General features: G+C 39.8%; 1 protein-coding gene across 1 annotated transcript in view; it reads left to right on the top strand.

Annotated features, from left to right (window-relative positions):
• Window positions 1-3,952: 3,952 nt before the first annotated feature.
• LOC108712931 (DNA-binding protein RFX7) overlaps window positions 3,953-21,958 on the top strand; it is a 65,158-nt gene continuing 47,152 nt past the window's right edge. Inside the window, exon 1 of the mRNA XM_018255462.2 lies at window positions 3,953-4,624. Within this exon, the coding sequence (XP_018110951.1) occupies window positions 4,464-4,624 (161 nt within the window). The 5' untranslated portion in view covers window positions 3,953-4,463. The remainder of the gene's footprint in view (window positions 4,625-21,958) is intronic.

The raw sequence follows: 21,958 nt of genomic DNA, 5'->3' as shown, positions 1-21,958 counted from the left end.
GTGGGAGTTACAACATGGAGCTGGTCACTGCTCCTGTATAACTATAACAAACAAGGGAAAGTTGTGCTCACCACTATTTTTTAAAACCATTAGGCGGGGGTGCAATGAGGCTGTGACCAAAAAATACATATAGTCAAATACAAGAGTCCCCTGCACTCAACCCATTATCAATATATTTAAGACAGCGACATTTTGTGCATACTGCTACTAAAAAATGCCTTACCCTTTAAACAAAACAGGGATTGTTTGTCCATATATTGCAATATATTTAAGCTGGCCAACTACGTCAAAGTCATCCCATATCTGGCCAGTCCTACGCTCAATTTTCATCTGATTCATTAAGAATTCTATTGCTTCATTATGCATTTTACAATGGGACTAAGTTTAACCTGCAACTTACTAGCTGCTTTCAAAGTAAACCTCCATACTTGGCTGCCCTTTTATTAGACACCAGTGGGATCACCTGACTATAGCTGGGAAGGGTGGGAGTTACAACATGGAGATTTTGATAAATAAATGGATTAACAATCGTCCGCCTGAGCGAAAATTCACCTGGTGAAAAAGTTCTCTAGCGCTGAGGTTTTCCGATAGCGAAGTGTCTTATTCACCGTTTAGTAAATTAGATGATGCTGCAAATTGTCATTCTGGTGAATTTCTACCAAAAAACACAATCGCTCTTTAGTAAATCTGCCCCAAGGTATGAGCATTCTGGATAACAGGGCCGGCCTTAGGCCTATTGGACCAGTTGGGCCCAATAGGGCCCAACACCTCTGGGGGCCCCGCACCACAGGGCAGCACAGATAATATTTCCCTCAGCACATGATGCTGCCTGGCCTGCCCCCAACTTTGAGAGTCCAGCCCATCCCCAAATCCATAGGTCCAGCCCACCCCCAACTCTGATAAGCCAGCCTATCCCCCAACTCCATAGGTCTAGCCTGCCCCCAACTCTCATAGGCACAGCTTTCCTCCAACCTTGATAGGCCCTGCCTGCCCCCAATCCAACCAAGCCTGCTCCCAAGCTGAATCGGCCCAGCCTGCCCCAAACTAATTGGCCCAGTCCACTCTCCAATTTCCTCCCTCTCTCTCTTACCCTGTGTGCCCCTATTTCATCCCTCTCACTCTCTTACCTTGTCTGCCCCTTTCCTTTCTATTTTGTGCCTGTATGCCCTTATTTTCCTTAAAGGGGACCCGTCACCCCAAAAAAATTATTCAAAATCCTATTTTATCACATTAGTCAAGCAAAATTAACTTTAATTACACTATACAAATTATTTGAATCTTGTTTCTGTCAGTCTGGGATTTCAAAATTATAGCAAGCAGACAGCAGCCATTTTGTGGACACTGTTATTAAGACAAGCCTTGTATCATCTCAGAATCTTGTTTGTGCACCAGAATGGGGGACCTGATGTCCATTCCCATGCCCTGGCTACACAATTAAATGGTAAAGAGAATGGGGCAATGTGGGGAAAGCAGTGACAGTTAGGAAGTGCTGAATGGAAAGTGAAAGTAATTGTCTGCCCCGCCTCTATGCCACTGGCATAGAGGGGCAGACAATATTTGATTGACAGCTGAGATTTTTAAATGAGCTTACAACAGCTATGAATGCTTTAATAAAAAATAGAAATTGGATTTCATGTTTAGTTTGAAAAGGACTTTTATTATACAGATTTTTGTGTCTGGGTGACAGGTCCACTTTAATACTTGGTGTCAGTAGCCAGCAACACTTTGTCTAGGGGCCCCGCCAACATGGTCCCAATTGGGCCCCACATTTGATAGGATCAGCCCTGCTGGATAACAGGTCCCATACTGTATTAGCATAGATCCCAAATTGTTTCACTGAAGATGCAGCTGTAATGTAAACAATCTTTTATCTGTATGCAACTCTCACTAACTCAGTACTCTACTCTTTCACAAGTTCCTTTATTCTTTCCTAGTGCTACAATAAAAAAGCAATTGGAAAGAGCTGTTCAGTAAATATAAAGATCAATTTTCTGAAAAACGCTCATTCCTATCATGGTGTGGGCCAGAAAACGGTATGTAAATGGCAAATGAGTGCTACCTGCTACAAAGTTTCTGTTTTTTGTGCTATATAGATACTAAGGCTAATAAAGTACTTGGCAAAAAAAAAAAAACAACAGATCCAACATTCATTTATTTCAGGGTTGGTCTTACTTTAACTTCCTCTAATATTTGATTAAATATTTCCCAAAAACTTTGAATTCCAATGACATCCTGCAGTTTATCGAATGCATGAGAATATATGGCCATCATGATGCAGTAGTCCAGTAACTAATAAAGGGCCATTTGCAGCTGGAAGTTTGGTTGCTCTAAAATGGACACAAATGTTGATCTTATTAACGCCTTTAAATAAAGGTACATGCGTCCAAACACACTTCTTGCATTTATGTATAGCTGCACTAAGTGACATTCTCTCATTGTTCTTCTACTGAATTACAAGCAAGGGTGCCTATTGACGCTTGGAATCCCTGGAGTCCATTTCACCCTGAACATGGCAATAATCCCACGGTTCCTCTGCAACACATATGTTTAGAAACTGATCTGCACACACTCCAGAGCAGGGGACCCCAACCTTTTTTTTTTACCTGTGAGCCACATCCAAATGTAAAAAGAATTGGAGAGCAACACAAACATTGACAATTTCCCTTGGGATGCCAAATAAGGGCTGTGATTGGCTATTTGGTAGCTCCTATGTGGACTGGCAGCCTACAGGAGGCTCTATTTGACATTTTCTATGCAATTAAAACTTGCTTTCATGCTTGGTATTCAAAAATAAGCACCTTCTTTAAGGACCCTGAGAGCAACATCCAAGGGGTTCGAGAACAACATGTTGCTCATGAGCTACTGGTTGGGGATCACTGCTCCAGATTATGCAGTCGGGAAATGGACCCCTTTTTTTTTTTTGGTGGCACAATAAAAGGGGTCCATTCCCTTCTTGCATAATCTGGAGTGTGTGCAGATCCGTTTCTAAACATATGTGTTGCTGAGGAACCTGGCCGGGCCGACGGAGGACCAGCACCACCATTACGTAATTGGTGAATTACGAGTGTGCGGTGGAAAAATTACATTAATTCCAGGTTGTGTCACTAGGCACAGCCAAGGGTGGGCCATGACCAGCGGGAACCCCAGGCAACCTGGCCAGGCACATTGCCCTCCCTTACGTGTTCATGTATGCACGCGCACATGTGCAAATGAGCATGCACTGTAGGTGCAATGACAATTGGAGACAACAGTAAAAGAAGAGTGGAGGTGGGGAAACATAAGGGCCTGGAGTAGGGGTAGGGGACAGAAGCGGTACACCCTTGTGCCCTAGGCACATGCTTCTTCTGCCTACCCCAATTCCAGTCCTAGGCACTGCAGAGTTGCGCCAAAAGAATCACATGCTAATGCTATTTGAACTCAGTGCGCTACATCATATTTGTAAACATTTGCAATTGTGCCAGATTTGAGGTATACAAAATTGGAGCAGCCGATTTTCCGCACAAGACCACAATTACACAGAGTGCATTTCCACTGAAGAGCAGTGCTGTGTAGCTGGTAGCAAATAGCAGAGTTACCAAACTGTGGAGTATTCAGGAAAATATGTTTAGGCCCAGACTCTCTCCCTGCACATGTCAGAAGCTCCAGCAAACTGTTCCATGAGCAACCCATGTCTGCCTGAAAATGAGACTATATCTATAGTATTTTATTTTTAAGGTAAAAGATTTTATTAGTGAAATAAAAAACTATAGAGGCAGCAGACTCTGGGGCTGGGGTCCATTGGGGGACTTGTTGATAAGCAGGTTTATGTGGATCTTGAAGAGATATTTGTGATCCACCCTAGTCCCAGCTTAGCAAATGTCTTGTTTAATTACTTTTCTATTAATCTATAAACATACAACTAATGAGGACGTTGGCTGCTGCTGAAATACATGTCCTGGCTGCAGGCTTGTGTAGGTTGGCCATTGCTAGTACTGTGTATGTTGCCTGCTGTGTGGAGTTGTTGTTGTCATGAGCAGTGCGCCTGCGCGGTCCGTGTGCAGCCTCCGCTCCTCCAGTGAGAGCCGTGCGGGCAGCTCACGGCTGCAGTGGGACCAGGGGCTGGCTAGTCACGGGGCGCCGTCGGGAAGAAATACAGCTGCCGTTTTTAATGATCATCGACAACGGAGCCGTCTGTTTAATGACGAACACCCCAACATTAGCCCTGGCTTTACTCTCCTCCTATCAACATACCATGCACCTCACCCTATTCCACCGGTCTTGCCCGTTCTAGATCCCCGCAGCTCACCTATTCCCCAGACAAGCTCTCCTTCGTCATGTCACCGCTCCAGCAGGGGAAGGCGACTTACTCGAGGTCGGGGTAAAGGCCTAGTTTGCAGTGCGCCTTCCGTCCTCCTGCTTCCCACCCCTCCCCACCTCCTCACACTCACACACACTCACACACACCGAGCTCAGCATCAGCAATCATGGCAGAGGAACAGCAGCAACAACAAGCCCAGAAAATGCAACGCACAGAGCAGCCTGCCCAGCTGTCTCCCTCTGCACCAGGGGCTCTGCCAGCCTTAGTGACAGGACTGCAGGGGACAGAGGCCAATGCACTGCAACACAAGATCAAGAACTCCATCTGGTAAGTACCATGTCAACAAGCCCTATGCCTGGCTGTCATTCATCCACCAACCATTTGCTTTTATGCCTACGAGATGCCCCCACTGGCACCTTCCCTGGCGACTCTGCCATTTGTACCAGGGTTGGGCTGGAGACTGGAGTATAAACATGGCCATATAGCACATATGTCAATAGAAGGGCATGTTTGTGTACATGTGTGTCACCCTGCATTACTAATGGCTTGACAAGCAGTCATATCTGTTCTTGTTTCAGACAGTATGTCCATACATAGCTGCATATGTCTCCTTATAGTCCAAAGAAAAATAACACTAGGGTTGCCACCTATTCTAAAAAAAATAACAAAAAACTCTCCTTCCTTTGTTTTAATATTTTCTCCCTATTAATAACCATGGCATCCAGCATCATTTTTATTGCCTAGGCCATTAAAACTGGCCTTCTATGCCACGTGTAGGTTATATTTGGGTATCATCCCATAGATTGCACAAATCTATTTAATATAATATATATATATGTTCACCCTGAGAATGATCTAAACAAAAAATAACAAAACACTCCTAGGTTGTGCCTGCCCTTGTTATGTCTAATCTTTGGCCTCCAGCTGTTGCTGAATTGCAGTTCTCAGCACTGGGAGCTATAGCCCAATAACAACTGGGGGGCCACAGGTTGGGCATCCCTTCATTTTAGGCATTGGAGAAACTAGAAAATTGCCGAGTAAAAACAAAAGCGGTTTTTATTGAGAATTAAGCAACGTGCTTTGATCTTTCCATCCGAAAGAAGATATGTTGTCTGTTTATCTCCCGTCCTCTGCGGTATTAAACAGGATTAAATGCAGTGTTGCAGATCATATGGCTGTTTTTTTTTAGATGCATCCTAGAAGAACATTGCAGAAAGGATTCATTCCATTTGTATCCCTGCTAGTAGAACATGCAGATGATGGGAATGCATGAAATATTTTTTTCATTCAGCGGATTTTTTTATTCCAAGAATAACAAAGGTGGTCAGATGCAGTCTCGGTGCTGAATGGCTGGCTGATATTTTTTTTCTTGCATCAGGTCACTAGACTGATGCTGTGTGGGAGTGTCTTAGGCTGCTAGATAAAAATCACACCTGCTTAGGTTTTATATTAGCACTGTATGTTTGTGTGTGTGTGTTGTATGTATGTATGTATGTATGTATGTGTGTGTGTGTACATATATATATATATATATATATATATATATATACATACATACATACATACATACATACATACATATATACACAATGCATGTATTTTAATAGACTCTAGTTCCAAACGAACGAATCCATCTGAAGAAGACGTTGCCGTGTAATATTATTGCAGAGGTTCTATTGATAGCTTTTTACTCTCATCTGCACTGTGCTGTAAAAAGCAGCAGCAGCAGAAGCTGCATCCATCCTCTCACAGTTGGTATCATGTCAAAATTCCTGGCAAAATGGCTACTGCTTGAAAACCTTGTTTGTTAAAGCTCATCCTTACATGCACATGGCCATGATTTACACTTGTACATCATGTAATCTGCCTAAAGGAAATTTATCTCCCTTTTGGATATATATATATATATATATATATATATATATATATATATATATATATATATATATATATATATATATATATATATAAATAAATTTATTTTACACTGATTGTGGGAAAATGTTTCCTAGAAGAAGACTATATCATAATAGCAAATGTGTGGTTTTGGTGTGCATTTGGCATAGCCACTGTAGTTGAGTATAAATTGCTAATGATAATTTTGCATGTATTAGCAAGCTGTAAATCTATTTACATTGATGGCTGAGTCTTTTGATTTTTAGTTTCTCTGATTTCACACTGCAAGGCCTTTCAGCTCTTAGCTAGTTAAACAACTCTTGCAAGATTAGTGGCAGTGGGTGGACTTGGTCCTATAACCTTTTCATTCCAGTGCAATGTTCTTAATAGCATCAGGTCACACATCTGCACCCTCTAAATCATTTATACATATAATTGGGTAGGATTTTGTTTTCACCCATCATATTGTTAAGCAGAAATCCTCCAAAAACAGCCTGCTGTTTTGTGTGTGTTTGTCTGTTTCTGGGTTGTCTCACCATGAATAAACAATTACACTTTTAATTTCAGGAGAGCTGTGACATACTAGCATTCTCAAGGTCATATGAGGTGCATTACATGGAAAACTGCTGTGTTTAATTTGCACATTGTGTTGATTGGGAACTTTTTGAGCATTAACATGACACTTTCTCTATTCTCCCGTATTTTCCAAATATAAATATTTAAGGTTTTGAATATTTCTGGAAACAACTTGCTTAGGGTTAGGGGGACATACTTTAAAGAAAATTAGAGGAGCAATGCCTTTGGTTACCTTCAGGTTTCCTGTTTTTAAAATAAATTTTTATATAGGCCTCGCTTTTTAGTCAATATAGCCCACCTTGGCAGCAGACACATTTTGTATGGAATGCTCTGCTGGATGACGTTAAGAGGGCCTTTAAGAGGGGCTTGGATGATTTCTTGGACAAGCATACTATCATGCTATTGTAATACTAAATCTACAATTAAGTGTGTGTGTGTATGGATGTGGTGTTTCATTTGGAGGGGTTGAACTTGATGGTCTTTTTTTCAAACCAACATAACCATTTAACTATGTAACATAACACATAAAACAATGAACCCTTACTTAAAATATTTAAATATTTTTATAGAAGCTGCCCCAGAGGTCCATGACCTGTTTTGAAAACATTCATTTTGCAGCCTTATTCTTTGCTATACTTTGCATCTGTAATTCTTGATTATTATTAAACATTTTTAAATCCTTGTTGGTGATAAGACAATTCTATTGGGTTTTTGTAATGTCTAATATTTAAAGTGTTGCTCCATTTTACGTAAAGACCCTTTATCTAGGAAAAACCCAGCACTAAGCATTCTGGATAATATATTCTTCTATTTATGTTTATTATTTAAAGGGGTGGTTCACATTTAAATTAACTTTTAGTATATTATAGAATGGCCAATCCTAAGCAATGTTTCAATTGGTCTTCATTTTTTATTTTTTATAGTTCGTAAATGATTGGCCTTTTTCTTCTAACTCTTTCCAACTTCCAAAAGGGGGTCACTGACCCCATCTAAAATCAAATGCTCTGTAAGGCTACAAATGTATTGTTATTACAACTTTTTATTACTCATCTATTCAGGCCCTCTCCTATTCACATTCCAGTCTCTTATTCAAATCAGTGCATGGTTGCTAGGATAATTTGGACCCTAGCAACCAGATGCCAAAATGGCAAACTGGAGAGCTGCTAAATAGAAAGTGAAATAACTGAAAAACCAATAAAAAATGAAAACCAATTGCAAATTTTCTCAAAATATCACTCTCTACATCATACTAAAAGTTAACTCAAAGGTGAACAATCCCTTTAACCGTTTTATTTTAGTTTGTGTTCTCAGGAGCTGCAAAAATACTGCCAGTTAGATAATTCTCAGTGACCTAGAGCACATGCTAGGGTTGCCACCTTTCTGTGGTCCACAATTCGGGCAGGGGGCGTGATGGGAGATGCTACGGGACAGGGCTATGCCATTGTGATCAGTGATTGGCTGATCGCCATGTCAATCAAGGGGAATCCTGCACGGTTTTCCTTATTTGGATAACCGGGTAGACTGTCTCGACCCGGGCAGCCCTTCTGAAAACCGGGCTGTCAGGGTGGAAACTGGATCTGTGGTAACCCTACATATGCTAGATGTGGCCCTCTATAGCATTTTTAATACATTTAAACACATTGGCGTTTTTATGTGCCTAGGATAACACATAAGAAGATCACACAGCTTTTTAAAGCATTCATTGGTACATAACCTTAGGCTGGAGGCACATAAGACAGTTTCAGTGCCCCATTTCCTTTTAAATAGTTCAAACATGGGGCCAAAAAAACCATTTGCCCAGTGTGCCAATATTCATCAGCGACCCGAATCTGTCTTAAAAAAGGCTGTTATCGGTGGGCAATTAATATTCTAGCTAGCCCCTTAGAAAACTATCATGAGACGCATTTCAAGCCAACTACAAGTAACAGAAATTAATCCTGCTGTGTGGCATAAGTGTCTTTGAGAAATAACTTTGTAAGTCACACAATCAGTTTGTGTCTGCTACAGTTGTTGTTGGTAGAGTTATCTGACTGCATATCCAGAAAGGTTATTAGACTTAAGGCAAGGCACCGGTATAGGATCCGTTATCTGTAAGCCAGTGTAAGGGTCTGGCCACATGGGCAGATTCGGGGAGATTAGTCGCCAGACGACAAATCTCCTCTTCTTCACGGCGACTAATCTTCCCCTGCCTTCTGCCGGCTAAAATGTAAATCTCCTGGGGACAGGCACACGGAACGATTCGTTTTCCGAAGTCACCCGAAGTTTTCCTCGTGAAGCAATTACAGACAACTTCGGAAAATAAGCGTTCTGTGTGCCAGCCCCCAGGCGATTTACATTTTAGGGTCTGGCCACATGGGCAGATTGAGGGATATTAGTCGCCAGGTGACAAATCTTCTCTTCTTCGCGGTGACTAATCTCCCTAATCTGCCGTCCCCTGCCTCCCGCCGACTAAAATGTAAATCGCCTGGGGGCAGGCACACGGAATGCTTAGTTTTCCAAAGTCACTCGTAATTGCCTAACGAGGAAACTTCGGGCAACATCGGAAAACAAATCGCTCAGTGTGCCTGCCCCCAGGCGATTTACATTTTAGGTGGCGGAAGGCAGATCGGGAGATTAGTTGCCGCAAAGAAGAGGAGATTTGTCGCCTGGCGACTAATCTCCCTGAATCTGCCTGTGTGGCCAGACCCTAAGGGTTTAGGTAGCTGGAATCAATTTTCTGGGGTTAACAGCCCACGGCACAATCACAACTCATGAGAGTGTAGTATCTTTTGGGCAGTTTATTTTAAACAAATAAACAAAAACAAACAGTTCCAAATTAAAAGCCTTGCCACTTAATGGGCTTCGAACTAATACAGGTCAGATTTCCTAACTAATTAGGAAGAGGCCTACCACCTGTCTCCCAAATAAAGCCGAGAACATTAACGAATATACAAAATCCCAAAGCTTGTAGTGATTTCTATCCTTCTCAGTGAGCTCACACAGGCAGCTTTCCTCAAAATATACAGTACACATACCCCCATATGTAATAAAAGGCACAAAGTTTGCCCAGTAGCAGTAACCCATAGCAACCAATAAGATGATTGCTTTTAAACATGTGACCAGGGAATTCTGCCTGCTGATTGGTTACTATATGTTACTGCCCCTGGGCAAACTTAGTGCCTTTAATTACATAAGCACCATAGAATATAAATGTCATGATATAAGGCTGATTAGTAATTCATACAAATAATTATTACATGGCAGCACAGAAACCAGTGCAGTAAGCATCAGAATTTATTACTCAGCCTTGTAGCATCATCTTATATTACAGACAAACCTAATTTTCTGCTTGATAATTTGCAACAACCCCTAAACTTAGCTTCTCAACAGTTCTCAGAGCCCACTGAGCATGTGAGTGTCGCAGACACTTTCCAAGATGGTGACCCCCCCTGTGACAAGTTTGATGGCCTGGATCATTGCTGCTATTGACAAGCTGAAACTTTATACAATAAGTTCAGTATGTAATGTCTAGCATTTTTAACTATATTAGTTTTTAAGGTTTAGTTCTTCTTTCAATGGTTTGCAAATGATCCCATTCTCTTTTTATTTACATTACAAAATAAGGTTAGAAGACTTTTACTCGATCCGAGCTAAGATATAAATAATTCTTATTGGAGCCAAAACAATCCCATTGAGTTAATTTTATGTTTAAATGATTTTACTAAAAGTTGTATGGGGATCCACATTACCAAAAGAACCCTTATCCAGAAATCTAGAGCATTCTGGGTAACCAGTACCATACCTGTGATCCACATTCTGGAAAGTCCCAGCATTTTGGATTAATAGATTACTTACAAATATGTATTTAAATTTAGTGTTTTTTGCCTTTACAAATCGCTTGGGCAGATAACCTCGACTTATTTTGATCCTGTGGTATTTTCCCAGATTAACATATTTTTCACTATGATAAAACTTGATACAGCCACTTTCCATTATACATGAATTAAAAAAAAACAAAGGTTTTTGTCTGCCTCTTCTGTTCAAAACACTCCTGGTTTTATTTAAGGACATGTGGAGACGCATGCTAGGCATTGTTGGCAAACCTTCAACTACATTGCTTCAAGAGTTAATCAGCAGTGAATAAAGGGACAAACAAAATACTGCTTTCATTTGGCAATATCCTGATGAAGGGAGGGTGAAACCCCCACCCCCCTGAAATGTTGATGCAAGTGTGTTGACCATATAAGGGGCAAGCTCCCCACCTGCAACAATGTTGGTGTTGTACAACTCTCTTCCAAAATCCATTACCCCTACAAATACATCTACATTCAAAATGCTATCATACCTCCCAACTGTCCCGTTTTCAGCGGGACAGTCCCTCTTTTGACAGCTAAACCTGCAGTCCCTCGTTTGTACTGGAACAATTTTGAGATGAGCAAATAAGTAATTGTAACAATATAAGATAACAGGTCTCTTGGGAGAAGTTAGACTCAGCTTAAGGGTCTGGCCACACGAGCAGATTCGGGGAGATTAGTCGCCCCATCGTCAAATCTCCTCTTCTTCGGGGCGACAATCTCCCCGAACTGCCTGCCCTCTGCCGGCTTACATGAAAATCGCCTGGGGGAATGCACACGCAGCACTTCCTTTTCCAAAGTCGCCCCAAGTTTCCTCGTGTCACTGGGGCGAATAATCTCCCTGAATCTTCTCGTGTGGCCAGACCCTAAAGGGCAATTCACCTTCATTAGCAAAACTGTAATAACTGAAAAACACAGAAATATGTTAAAATTTTCAAAACCTGCCAAATTTTTTAAAATGAACATGGTAATTGGGGGTGTGGCCACAACATGGACATGGTCAAAAAAATCGTCGCAACTATTTCTTATGTTACCTTAAAGTGATACTGACACTAAAAAACTACTTTTTAAAATACGAATGTACATTAAAAGTTACCTATAGGTCATAAAGCACTGCGTATCTTGTCGGCGCTATATAAATAAATGATGACGAGCGTTTTTTTGCTGAGAGGTTTGTTTTTGTAAGCAATTGTTAGTTGAAGTTCCTAAACCTGACTGTTTTGCCAACCTGACTGTCCCATCTCAGCCTGTCAATTAGAGTTTCTAAAGCTGGCCATAGATGCAAAGATCCGATTGTTCGAATACTCGAACGATCGGGTTTCCCCATCTCCCGACCTGCCACTAAACATTCCAATCAAATAAAGTAGTAAAAGAACAGATCAGTCGATGTTCTGCCCCTGACAGCAATCGTATGAAAGTTATGTCCGACAAAAGCTGGTGACAGTCCCCCACTGAAAATTGTTACGATCGGCAATACATGCAAAGATATTAATGGCAGCCGACAAATCTTTTAACCTGTCCGATCGACCAAACGACTGATCCCCTGGACGAAAAATGTTGGTGCTCTCCACAAACAGTCCGAAAATCGTATGAATTCTCGATTCGTACGATCGGATCTTTGCGTCTATGGCCAGACTAATGGACTCCTGCTACAAATATGGCAGCCCCCTCTTTAAGGAACATGGGGCATCAGACAGGTGATGTAAAAGCATTGTGCAAATACTTTATGGCAAAGTTATAAGTAGCTTTCAAAGGCAATTTTTATAATAGATATAAAAAATTGTTTAATTTCTGGTGCCAGTATCTCTTTAACATAATAAATATCTGAATGAAAAGAATGAAACAGGAGAGTGATATAGACAAAGTGTTTGTTGACAGTATCTTGAGATCTACTGATCACCTGCTAAAGGTCTGCTGGTTGATCCTGATCTTACTTTTGGGCACCCCTGCTGTAGGGACACTGGGGCTCATTTATAAACATTGGGCAAATTTGCACCTGGGCAGTAGCCCATAACATCCAATGTTTACTTACCTTTTCAGCCAGCTGCAGGTTGAAAATTTGTCCAGGGTTTATAAATGAGCCGCACTGTCTCCTCACCTCTCATACCACACTGGATATGTGAGGTAATAGTGCCTTCATCCAGTTCATCCAAGTAAAAAAGGGGCAATAACAAACAACAGCCCTTGCATGATGTAGGCAACAGATTTCTCTTGCAAAATCATTCTACTCTAGTAAGACATTGCAAAAGGTGAATATTCCCTTTGATATCATGGATATTTGTTGAAGTTGTAAAACAAATCCTGTGCCATTTTATCACACAGTGGCTATGCTAAATTGGATTGATCTAATCAATTCGTGCCCTCTTCAGCGATCAGATCACATCAGGAGACCGTGAAGACTTTTGTATGCAGCACTACATGGCCGGATACAGCCGTTTAGACATTTAGATTTTCCAGTCTTCCTGATCAATGTCTGACTAAGTACTCATCAGATGCTGATCAGGAAGGCCATCATTTTCATGTCATATATGGAAGAGGAGACTTCTGACTTGATTAACCAAAATATCGTAAGCCAGCTATAAGACTGCTTGAAAACCCATAAGCTCAACAGCTACCTTGAAATGTCTAGATTTTGCTGTTGGGATTAACATGTTGACACAGCAGTTCATGCATTTCTGAGCGCATTGGTTTTCAACAGCCTTTTCATATACAGTAATAGTTACCTTATGTAAAAACATTCATGTAGGGCCTTCTGGAACTCTGCCATTGATGTTCTCCAGCCTCTTCCTAAAGGGGTTGTTCACCTTTGAGTTAACTTTTAGTGTGATGTAGAGAGTGATATTCTGAGACAATTTGCAATTTGTTGTCATTTTTTATTTGTGGTTTTGGAGTTATTTAGCTTTTTTTCCCAGCAGCTCTCCAGTTAGCAGTTTCAGCAATCCGGTTGCTAGGATTCCAATTACCCTAGCAAAAACATATTGCTTTGAATAAGAGACTGGAATATGGGAGGATCGGAATAGAAAGAAGAGTAGTAAAATGTAGAAATAACAGTACATTTTTAACCTTACAGAGCACTTATTTTTTGATGGAGTCAGTGGAAAGAGTCAGAAGATCAAGGCGTATGATTAAAAAAACTATACAAAATAAATATTGAAGACTAACTAAAAAGTTGCTTAGATTTGGCCATTCTATAACATACAAAAAGATACGTTTAAGGTGAACCACCCCTTTAAAGGCGCATAAATGCAAAAATATTTCAATGCCTTTCCTGCCTGCTGTTCAGGAGTCATAGACGTGTAGCAAGAAGCACTACATGGTCCAGAACAAGCTGGAAATTTCATTGACTCCCTAACTTCAGGTTGTGTGACTATTACTAAAATACCCAATACAGAACATTTGCTGTTCTTTTGTAAGAGAAAGTCAGGGCTATTTACTACATTTAGATGCATTTTATCTACTTATATATTTTTCAGGATCTGCCAAGAAATTATCAGTGAGATTCATAGCATATTTCTGTCTAAGACCATAATTAATGTATATTTTGTTGAGTAGAATCACCTACAAACACATTTCATAGCCACAAGTGTAGCATAGGCATCCTGAAACGGCTGGAATTATTTTACTTGCTCAAGGCAGCAGATATAGCAGCCAACAGAAGCTTCAAACCACAAACAAGCCTCTGCTTGTCCTCTCACTGTACAGACAAATATAAATATAGGATATGATGTAGGAATCTAGCGGAACAATTAGTTATTCACATTTAAGTTATTATGCTTTTTCCATCTAATTGCAATTTTTGATATTTTTTTTTAACAAAAATGTCCAACTGCTCAAGCACAATCCTGAAAATTGTGTCTAATTGGTGACTAATTTTTAAAACTATTGCTTTCCTTCCCATAATTGAAATCCAGAGGATAAGCAACACTATACTCTTCAATAGTGAACTGTAAAAAAAACAAAAAAAAAACAAAAACAAACGGGCAATATCGTCAGGAATATCCGATGCCTGGGTGCAGTTTTCAAAGCGTTCCAAAAATATATGATCAAAAACTGGGAGACTAGTAATAAACCTAAATATATTTTTTGTTCTTTAAGACATGAGTGTGTGTGTGTAATTAATTATATATATATATATATATATATATATATATATATATAGATAGATAGATAGATAGATAGATAGATAGTAATGACCTATTTGCTTTCATCATTGTGTAATTTGTCTTACTCTGAGAGAACCTAGCTTGTATTGTATAGTTAAGGGCTATAATAACATATGATCCAGAGACATCTATAAGTAATTGCTGCAACTGAATATCCTTCGTAGTTTATAAATGTTGCAGGAAAATCTCATTGGAGAAGTCACACAGACAAGTGTCAGCAGAGATTTTTGCTTGCAAATACTGCTGTGGCTGTTCAAGCACCACTTATTTCCTGGTGAAATGAAATGAACTACCAGGCTGAATTTGGGAACACTGGCCAGCGCTGCAGGTTTGACAGACAAATGATAGCTTTTGTATACGTAATTTTGGCCAATATTTCCAAGCAAGCTGTATTATACAAAAGCATTTAATTTGTCTTGGGGCTGTTGCACTGCAGTTGATCGTCCCAAACCATTTGACCAGTCTGTTTGTTGGTTGTCAGTTGACCCAGAACTGTATAGACCTGAGGAGCAGCAGAATTCATTGGTCCAGTTAGTGTAACTTGTATTATCCTTCTGTATGGGCAAGTTGAGCTAATATTTGACAGATTGGCCATATACCGATGTATACGTATGACCTTATGTGAATACACTGCCTAGCATAAATTTCTGTTCAGCCTATGACATGACAATTGAGATGTATGTCCGGTTTACATATTTATGGTTAATTTGGTTTGAAAAAAGACAATAGTTCAACCTCTCAAGATGATCTATTAATAAACTTGTAACTTGAAGGAAGGACTTTCAGATGCAGGTTTTACTCATTTACATATTTCTTTTTAAAAATGTTTTTTGCCCAGTTCACTTCTGATGATGCCACTTTGCAGCAACAGTACTTCCTGTTTAATCGTTGTCAGGGGGTTGTGACTCGGGTTGTGGATAAGGCAGTTGCAGGTTGAGTCCAGGTTGACTTCTACCTGAAGTCTAAAGGTGCAAACCATCCTGCATTAAAATATAACTTATACTAACTTGTGCTAAAATCAAGCTTTTAAAAATGTTGGTCAGCACTATTCAGTACTTGTAAGAGCTTTGAGGTTAATGAATACAGGTATTGGTTCCATTATCTGGAACCCCATTATCCAGAAAGCCCCGAATTAAGGAAAGGCCGTCTCCCAGAGACTCCATTTTATCCAAATAATCAAAATTTTTAAAAATTATTTCATTTTTCTCTGTAATAATAAAACAGTACCTTCTACTTGATCCAAACTATGATATAATTAATACTAATTGGAAGCAGAACCAGTTTATTGGATTTATTTAATGTTTACATGATTTACTAGTAGACTTTAGGTATGAAGATCCAAATTACAGAAAGATCTGTTATCTGGAAAGACCCAGGTCCCAAGCATTCTTGGGTTCCATACCTGCACAATCAAACAATAAAGGGATACTGTCATGGGAAAACATGTTTTTTCCAAATGCATCAGTTAATAGTGCTGCTCCAGCAGAATTCTGCGCTGAAATCCATTTCTCAATAGAGCAAACCGAGTTTTTTATATTCAGTTTTGAAGTCCGACATGGGGCTAGACATATTGTCAGTTTCCCAGCTGCCCCAGTCACGTGACTTGTGCCTGCACTTGAGGATGGAATTACTTTCTGGCAGGCTTATATTTCTCTTTCTTAATATAACTGAATCAGTCTCAGTGAGACTTTGCTTTTACTATTGAGTGCTGTTCTTAGATCTTCTAGGGAGCTGTTATCTTGTGTTAGGGAGCTGCTATCCCTTTAATGTTTGGTTGTACAGGTATGGAACCCGTTATTAGGAATGCTTGGGACCTGGGCTTTCGAGATAATGGATCTTTCTGTAACTTGGATCTTCATACCTAAAGTCTACTAGTAAATCATGTAAACATTAAATAAACCCAATAAACTGGTTCTGCTTCCAATTTTTTTGTATATATGCATAATCAAGTTGGTACCAATATCATCTTGCACCTATGTACAGTGTATATCACAATTAAATGAAATCATGTACACTATAAATCTGACAATGTTTAGTACAACAGTGCTTTCATTTTGTGAATTGAACAGCTAGCTGTATGTTCAGCTAAAAAAAAAAACATTGGATTCTTCATGTTATCAGAATCCGCTTTTTGCCACCTCTGGTAGCCTATAGGGCACACCCAAATGTAGATTTTTTTTTTTTACTTTGTTGGATCTAAACTTGTAATATACCTAAAAAGAAAAATATATTAAATTAGTGCTCAGATTATTCCCCCTGCCCTGTATAAACTTGTTGTCACTATAAGATCAATGTTATTGTTTCTGACATACTTCCTTCCTATAAATATGTGTGTACAAATCTACACAAACAGCTCACAGCTGGAAAGAAACTTGTTGCAAGGGTGCCGTAGCAACTAGAATATTCTGATTCTCAAGTGTGCTCGGTGTAGAAGAGTGGGCGACGTTTGAATAAAGGAAAGCAAGCAGAACATGTAGCAATGATTAAGGCAACACTGAGGCCTTTATTTGTCATTGTGTTTTGTCTTTGGCAGTGTAGCTACGGTAAATGGAAGCCATTACTTTTATACAAAGCTGAATTTAAATATATTAACAAAAGTTTTAAGGGTTGTATATGCTCTTTGGGAAAAAAAATGCTACTTTCATTCAATGTAAAATATAGATGAGGTTTAACAAGCTTTCTTTGGGCAATCACTGTAAGATTTGTTGCCCTCAGTTAGATTTGCATTGCCGCAGAAGAAGGCTGAAAATGACTTGCCATAGTATACCATTAGAATTGCCAAAGTAAAACATATTTCTCGTAGTGATCTTGCTTAAAGTGATACACTAAAAACACTACTCTTTATAATATGAATGTACATTAAAAGTTGCCTATAGGTCATGTTGACTGGCTTTTGCTGAAATGTTTGCTTTTGTAAGTAATTGTTACTTGAAATTCCTTAACCTGCCTACTAGAGAAAAGAATACTATTGCACAAATATGGCAGCCCCCTTATAGAGGGAAATTGGGAATCAGATAGGTAATGTAAATGCATTGGGCAAATACTTTTATGATAAAATAAATAGCATGCAAAGTCAATGTTTAATTTCTGGTATTGGTATTTCTTTAATTGCTTGAAATTGCCTCCCTTCGCATTCTCCCAAGGTTAAGATAGATTGCCACAAGTCAGATGTTTTACTTGGAGCAATCTTAACATGTGACTTTGCCCTTAGGGCAATGGCATTTTCATAATTGCGGTTTTTGTTGGAAATCAAAAGGACACTGCCTCCTGAGGTGCCTCGGATTATCATTATAAACCAGTCAATGCCTGTTTCTGAACAATAGCTTCCCCTCCCTTCACGTGAATAGGAGACACCTGATCAAGCTTTTGCAAGGCCTTCTCAGCCCTAAGATACTCTAATGAACATTTTGTGGATAAAATACCATTACTGTTATTGTGAGAGGTTTGCAGTCCAATTAATTGTCGCTTCACAGCCATCTCAACTGCCATCACCCTTTTATACTATAAAGCCTCTAAAGCGTCAGAGGCGTTTAGATTAACCAACTTGTTGATACAGTAGCTTGCTAGGAAATAAGACAAAATACATTGCTATTAAAGATTTTCAGTTCAGTGAAAACATGCATCTAAATGGTCTTGTTTGTGAACCACAATGTAGCAAAATATAACTAACTACATAGCCTCAAAGGTGACAAAGGCAATTTGACCACTGCTGCTTATTACCATGATCAAAACCTTTAGTGTGCCTGTACGGGTCCAGTTGGGCTGACGTGTGCCCAACCAGGACCTGCTATAAACCTCCCCACTTCCTGCTCCCGAAACCTACCCACAGTGCCCTAATTTTAGGCCAGAAACTATGTCACTCTGGAGGCAGATCAGCCAGGTCGGGGGAAATAGTTACATTTACTCTTAACATGAGGTGGGGGAAATGCAGCCCGCAATCAGGCCGAGTACCCAGACAGGGTGCCCGTGGAGAGCCCGGATTGTCAGTCTTTCTGCCCAAAACCCGACAACCATGCTGGTATTCCGCAGGTACCCGACCCGATGCAGGACTCTACCCTAAGCACTAAAAAGCTAGATTGGCCCCTTAGTATGTATTTCTGAGTATAATGCAATACATTTCATTGTACACAGAAACTGTTTTGGTAGATGCAGTGAAAATGGGTAATGCAGACTTGTAAAGCAAGCACGGGCATGTATTTTTGCAGCTTTCAAAGCCATATTGTGTTTCATTTTGGCAGTTGCTTTACAGTGACTTTATCATAGTGACCCACTTGATTTGTTGTGTGGTGCACGCTCTGAATGTTTCCTGTCTGAAGAGCAGTGCCGTAGGGTCTCTAGCTATCTTACTGTCTCCACAGATTTTCTTCAAGTGTTGGTAACTAGCTGGAACCTAGTCTGTCCTAAATATGGCTTTAACTAATAAAACCCAAATGTAATAAAAAATGCCCAGGTTTCTATTCCCCCACCCCAAACGCTCACGCTCCTTAAATTATGGGTCTTATGCTTGGCCAGCTGCTGTGGGAGCTAGGCTGTGAATCATACTTCTTAGTCTGCCCAGAAGACACCATCTCTGCTTACTAAAGCACAAACTAAAGAATGAACTCCTAATGTATTATGACATCAACCTGTGCAGCTCAGTTAGAAATACAAATATATTTGCTTTGGTTCTCTCAGGCGCCTGCGTCTGACTGCACATAAACCGGAATCAATAAAAAATCCAGCACTTGCTAGAAAAAGCTTTGTCGTAATTTCATGAATATGAGTCACACACCTGTTGCTGTAGAGTAGAATGGTGTAAATGTTAATATCTACAAGTACATTTATATTTGATTACTACAGTATATAATGGCCCCACCTAATATAAGAACATTTGTCTGTAGTAAATTCTGTAGTTATGAGGCCAAAGTCCAAGTGACTTTTGATCTATTAATGCATTGAGTTTTACACTGTGCACATTTAAACTGACTTTCTGGGGGCCATTTATCAAACTGGGCAAATTTGCCCATGGGCAGTAACCCATGGCAACCAATCAGATTGCATTCATCGTTCTACTTGCAGCTGGCTTTAAAAAGCTAATCACTGATTGGTTGCTATAGGTAACTGCCCATGGGCAAATTTGCCCAGTGTTGATAAATGAGCCTCAATGTGTTTTCCTTGGTATGTTTTCTTGTCTGTTAGAAGGGCTGCCCAGGTGAAAAGTTCCTGTCCGGATTTCCAAATTAGGAAATCCGGACAGGACATTGAAGTGAATGACATGGTGATCAGCCAATCACTGATCGCCATGTCAACAGCCCCACCCCTGCCCTCTCCCACCCCCGATGTCACTGCCCCGCCCCCAAAATCACTGGCCCGACCCCAGATGCCACTAGCCCGCCCCTGCCTGTTTTTACCTTTTTTAAAATAAAAAAAAAGTTGGCAACCCTATTTATATTCTCTGCTAGTTGTGCTAATTGCTTAAAATACAGTAGTGATATTATAGAGCAACATATTTTAAACAAAGGGAATTTTTTTATATATTTTTTTTTCTCCCATTCAAAGTGCTTTTTGCAGAAAGCAAGGCAGCCAGTATAGACCTACTAAGATGGAACAGCAGACGATTAAATGACTTGTCCAGGGTTACAAGTAAATCAAAAAATAGCCGGAGAGCACACCTTTATGTATTAAAAGGTTTCCATTTTTATTTCGCAGACAATCCTGCACAACATGTTTCGACTACAACTGCCTTCATCAGGTGCATAAATTACAGTGAAAAAGAACAAGCTATTTACCCTTTCACCCCACCAACAATTCTTGCACCAGCTCCATAGTCTGGCCAGGTGCAAGTAAACATCTGGATTATATCAGTACTGCCATCTTGTGGCCTACTTAGAGTAAACACCATTAAAGGAGTAGCAGTGTGAATTGGTACAAAATGTAACATATTAGTAACATATAACAATGTAATCAAGTAGTTAAAGTAGTTTCCTACCAGTTTAGTAACAATTCATTCAATGTAGTATACAGTGAAAAACTAGTCGGTACGTAATCCATGTAACGTCTGTAAAGAAAGGAAATCATTTTATTATACTTATTGTAATAAACCTTCTTTATAAAAAGCATTTATAGCTCATTGCCTCATTCATTCCTCGAGGTTCCACAGTGTCCATCCTGTGTATCCAACGTGCTTCAGTTTGTAGGAGGAGACATTTACGATCACCCCCTCGCTGGGATGCATGTATCTTTTCCAAAACCAGCCACCTTAGTGTCGCTGCGTTATGCTTATTGGAATAAAAGTGTTCACCCACTGGTGTATGTGTTTTTTTATTTTGTGGATCAAAGTTAGAAATTGAGTATTTATGTTCCCTGATTCTGATCTTTACCTGTCTTGTGGTCTGTCCAATATACATTTTACCACACGGACATTTAAGGGCATATATAACAAAATCTGAGTTGCATGTGTGGTAGTCCTTAATGGGAATCTTATGCCCTTTGTGAGGATGCGTTATATTGTCACCTTTGATTATAGAACTACAACTCCCACAGTTTAGACAGGGGAAAGTTCCACATTTGGGAGTGCTCAGAAACCTGGTATTGGACTTCATCTCTTGGATGTTTGTTTTCACCAGTCTATCAGCAAGATTTTTACCCCTCTTATAGGAAAAAAGTGGCATAGACCTGCAGTATCTTCCCACAATAGAGTCCTTTTGAAGAATGGACCAATGGTGTAAAACAATTTTTTCCAATCTTTTGCTCAATGGTCCAAATTGGCTTACAAACGGGATACGTTTTTCAGCCATTGTTTTAATCTTACTGCCTGTCAGTAGGCTGTTCCTGTTAATCTTGAGAACCTCATCTCTTATTTTGCACAGGGAATGGTAATCATAAACTTTTTCCACAAACTTAATTATCAGTTTGTTAGTAGTACAAAGGTACTTTTCATCATTTGAGGCAATACGTCTCACCCTCAAAAATTGGCCCTTGTCCAGGGTTACATGGAGTTGGCATAGGGAAATGAACCAGGATCTATAACATGAGATCCAACATCAAAGGGTGATGACAATCCAATTACAAACCCTAGCTAATGTCTGGAACAGTGTAAAATATGTTTTATTAGCTGTATTATATACAGTGGTGTGAAAAACTATTTGCCCCTTCCTGATTTCTTATTCTTTTGCATGTTTGTCACACAAAATGTTTCTGATCATCAAACACAT

Source organism: Xenopus laevis, chromosome 3S, assembly GCF_017654675.1.
Source record: "Xenopus laevis strain J_2021 chromosome 3S, Xenopus_laevis_v10.1, whole genome shotgun sequence".
Taxonomy (NCBI): Eukaryota; Metazoa; Chordata; class Amphibia; order Anura; family Pipidae; genus Xenopus; species Xenopus laevis.
This window is presented reverse-complemented; position numbering and strand designations above follow the sequence as displayed.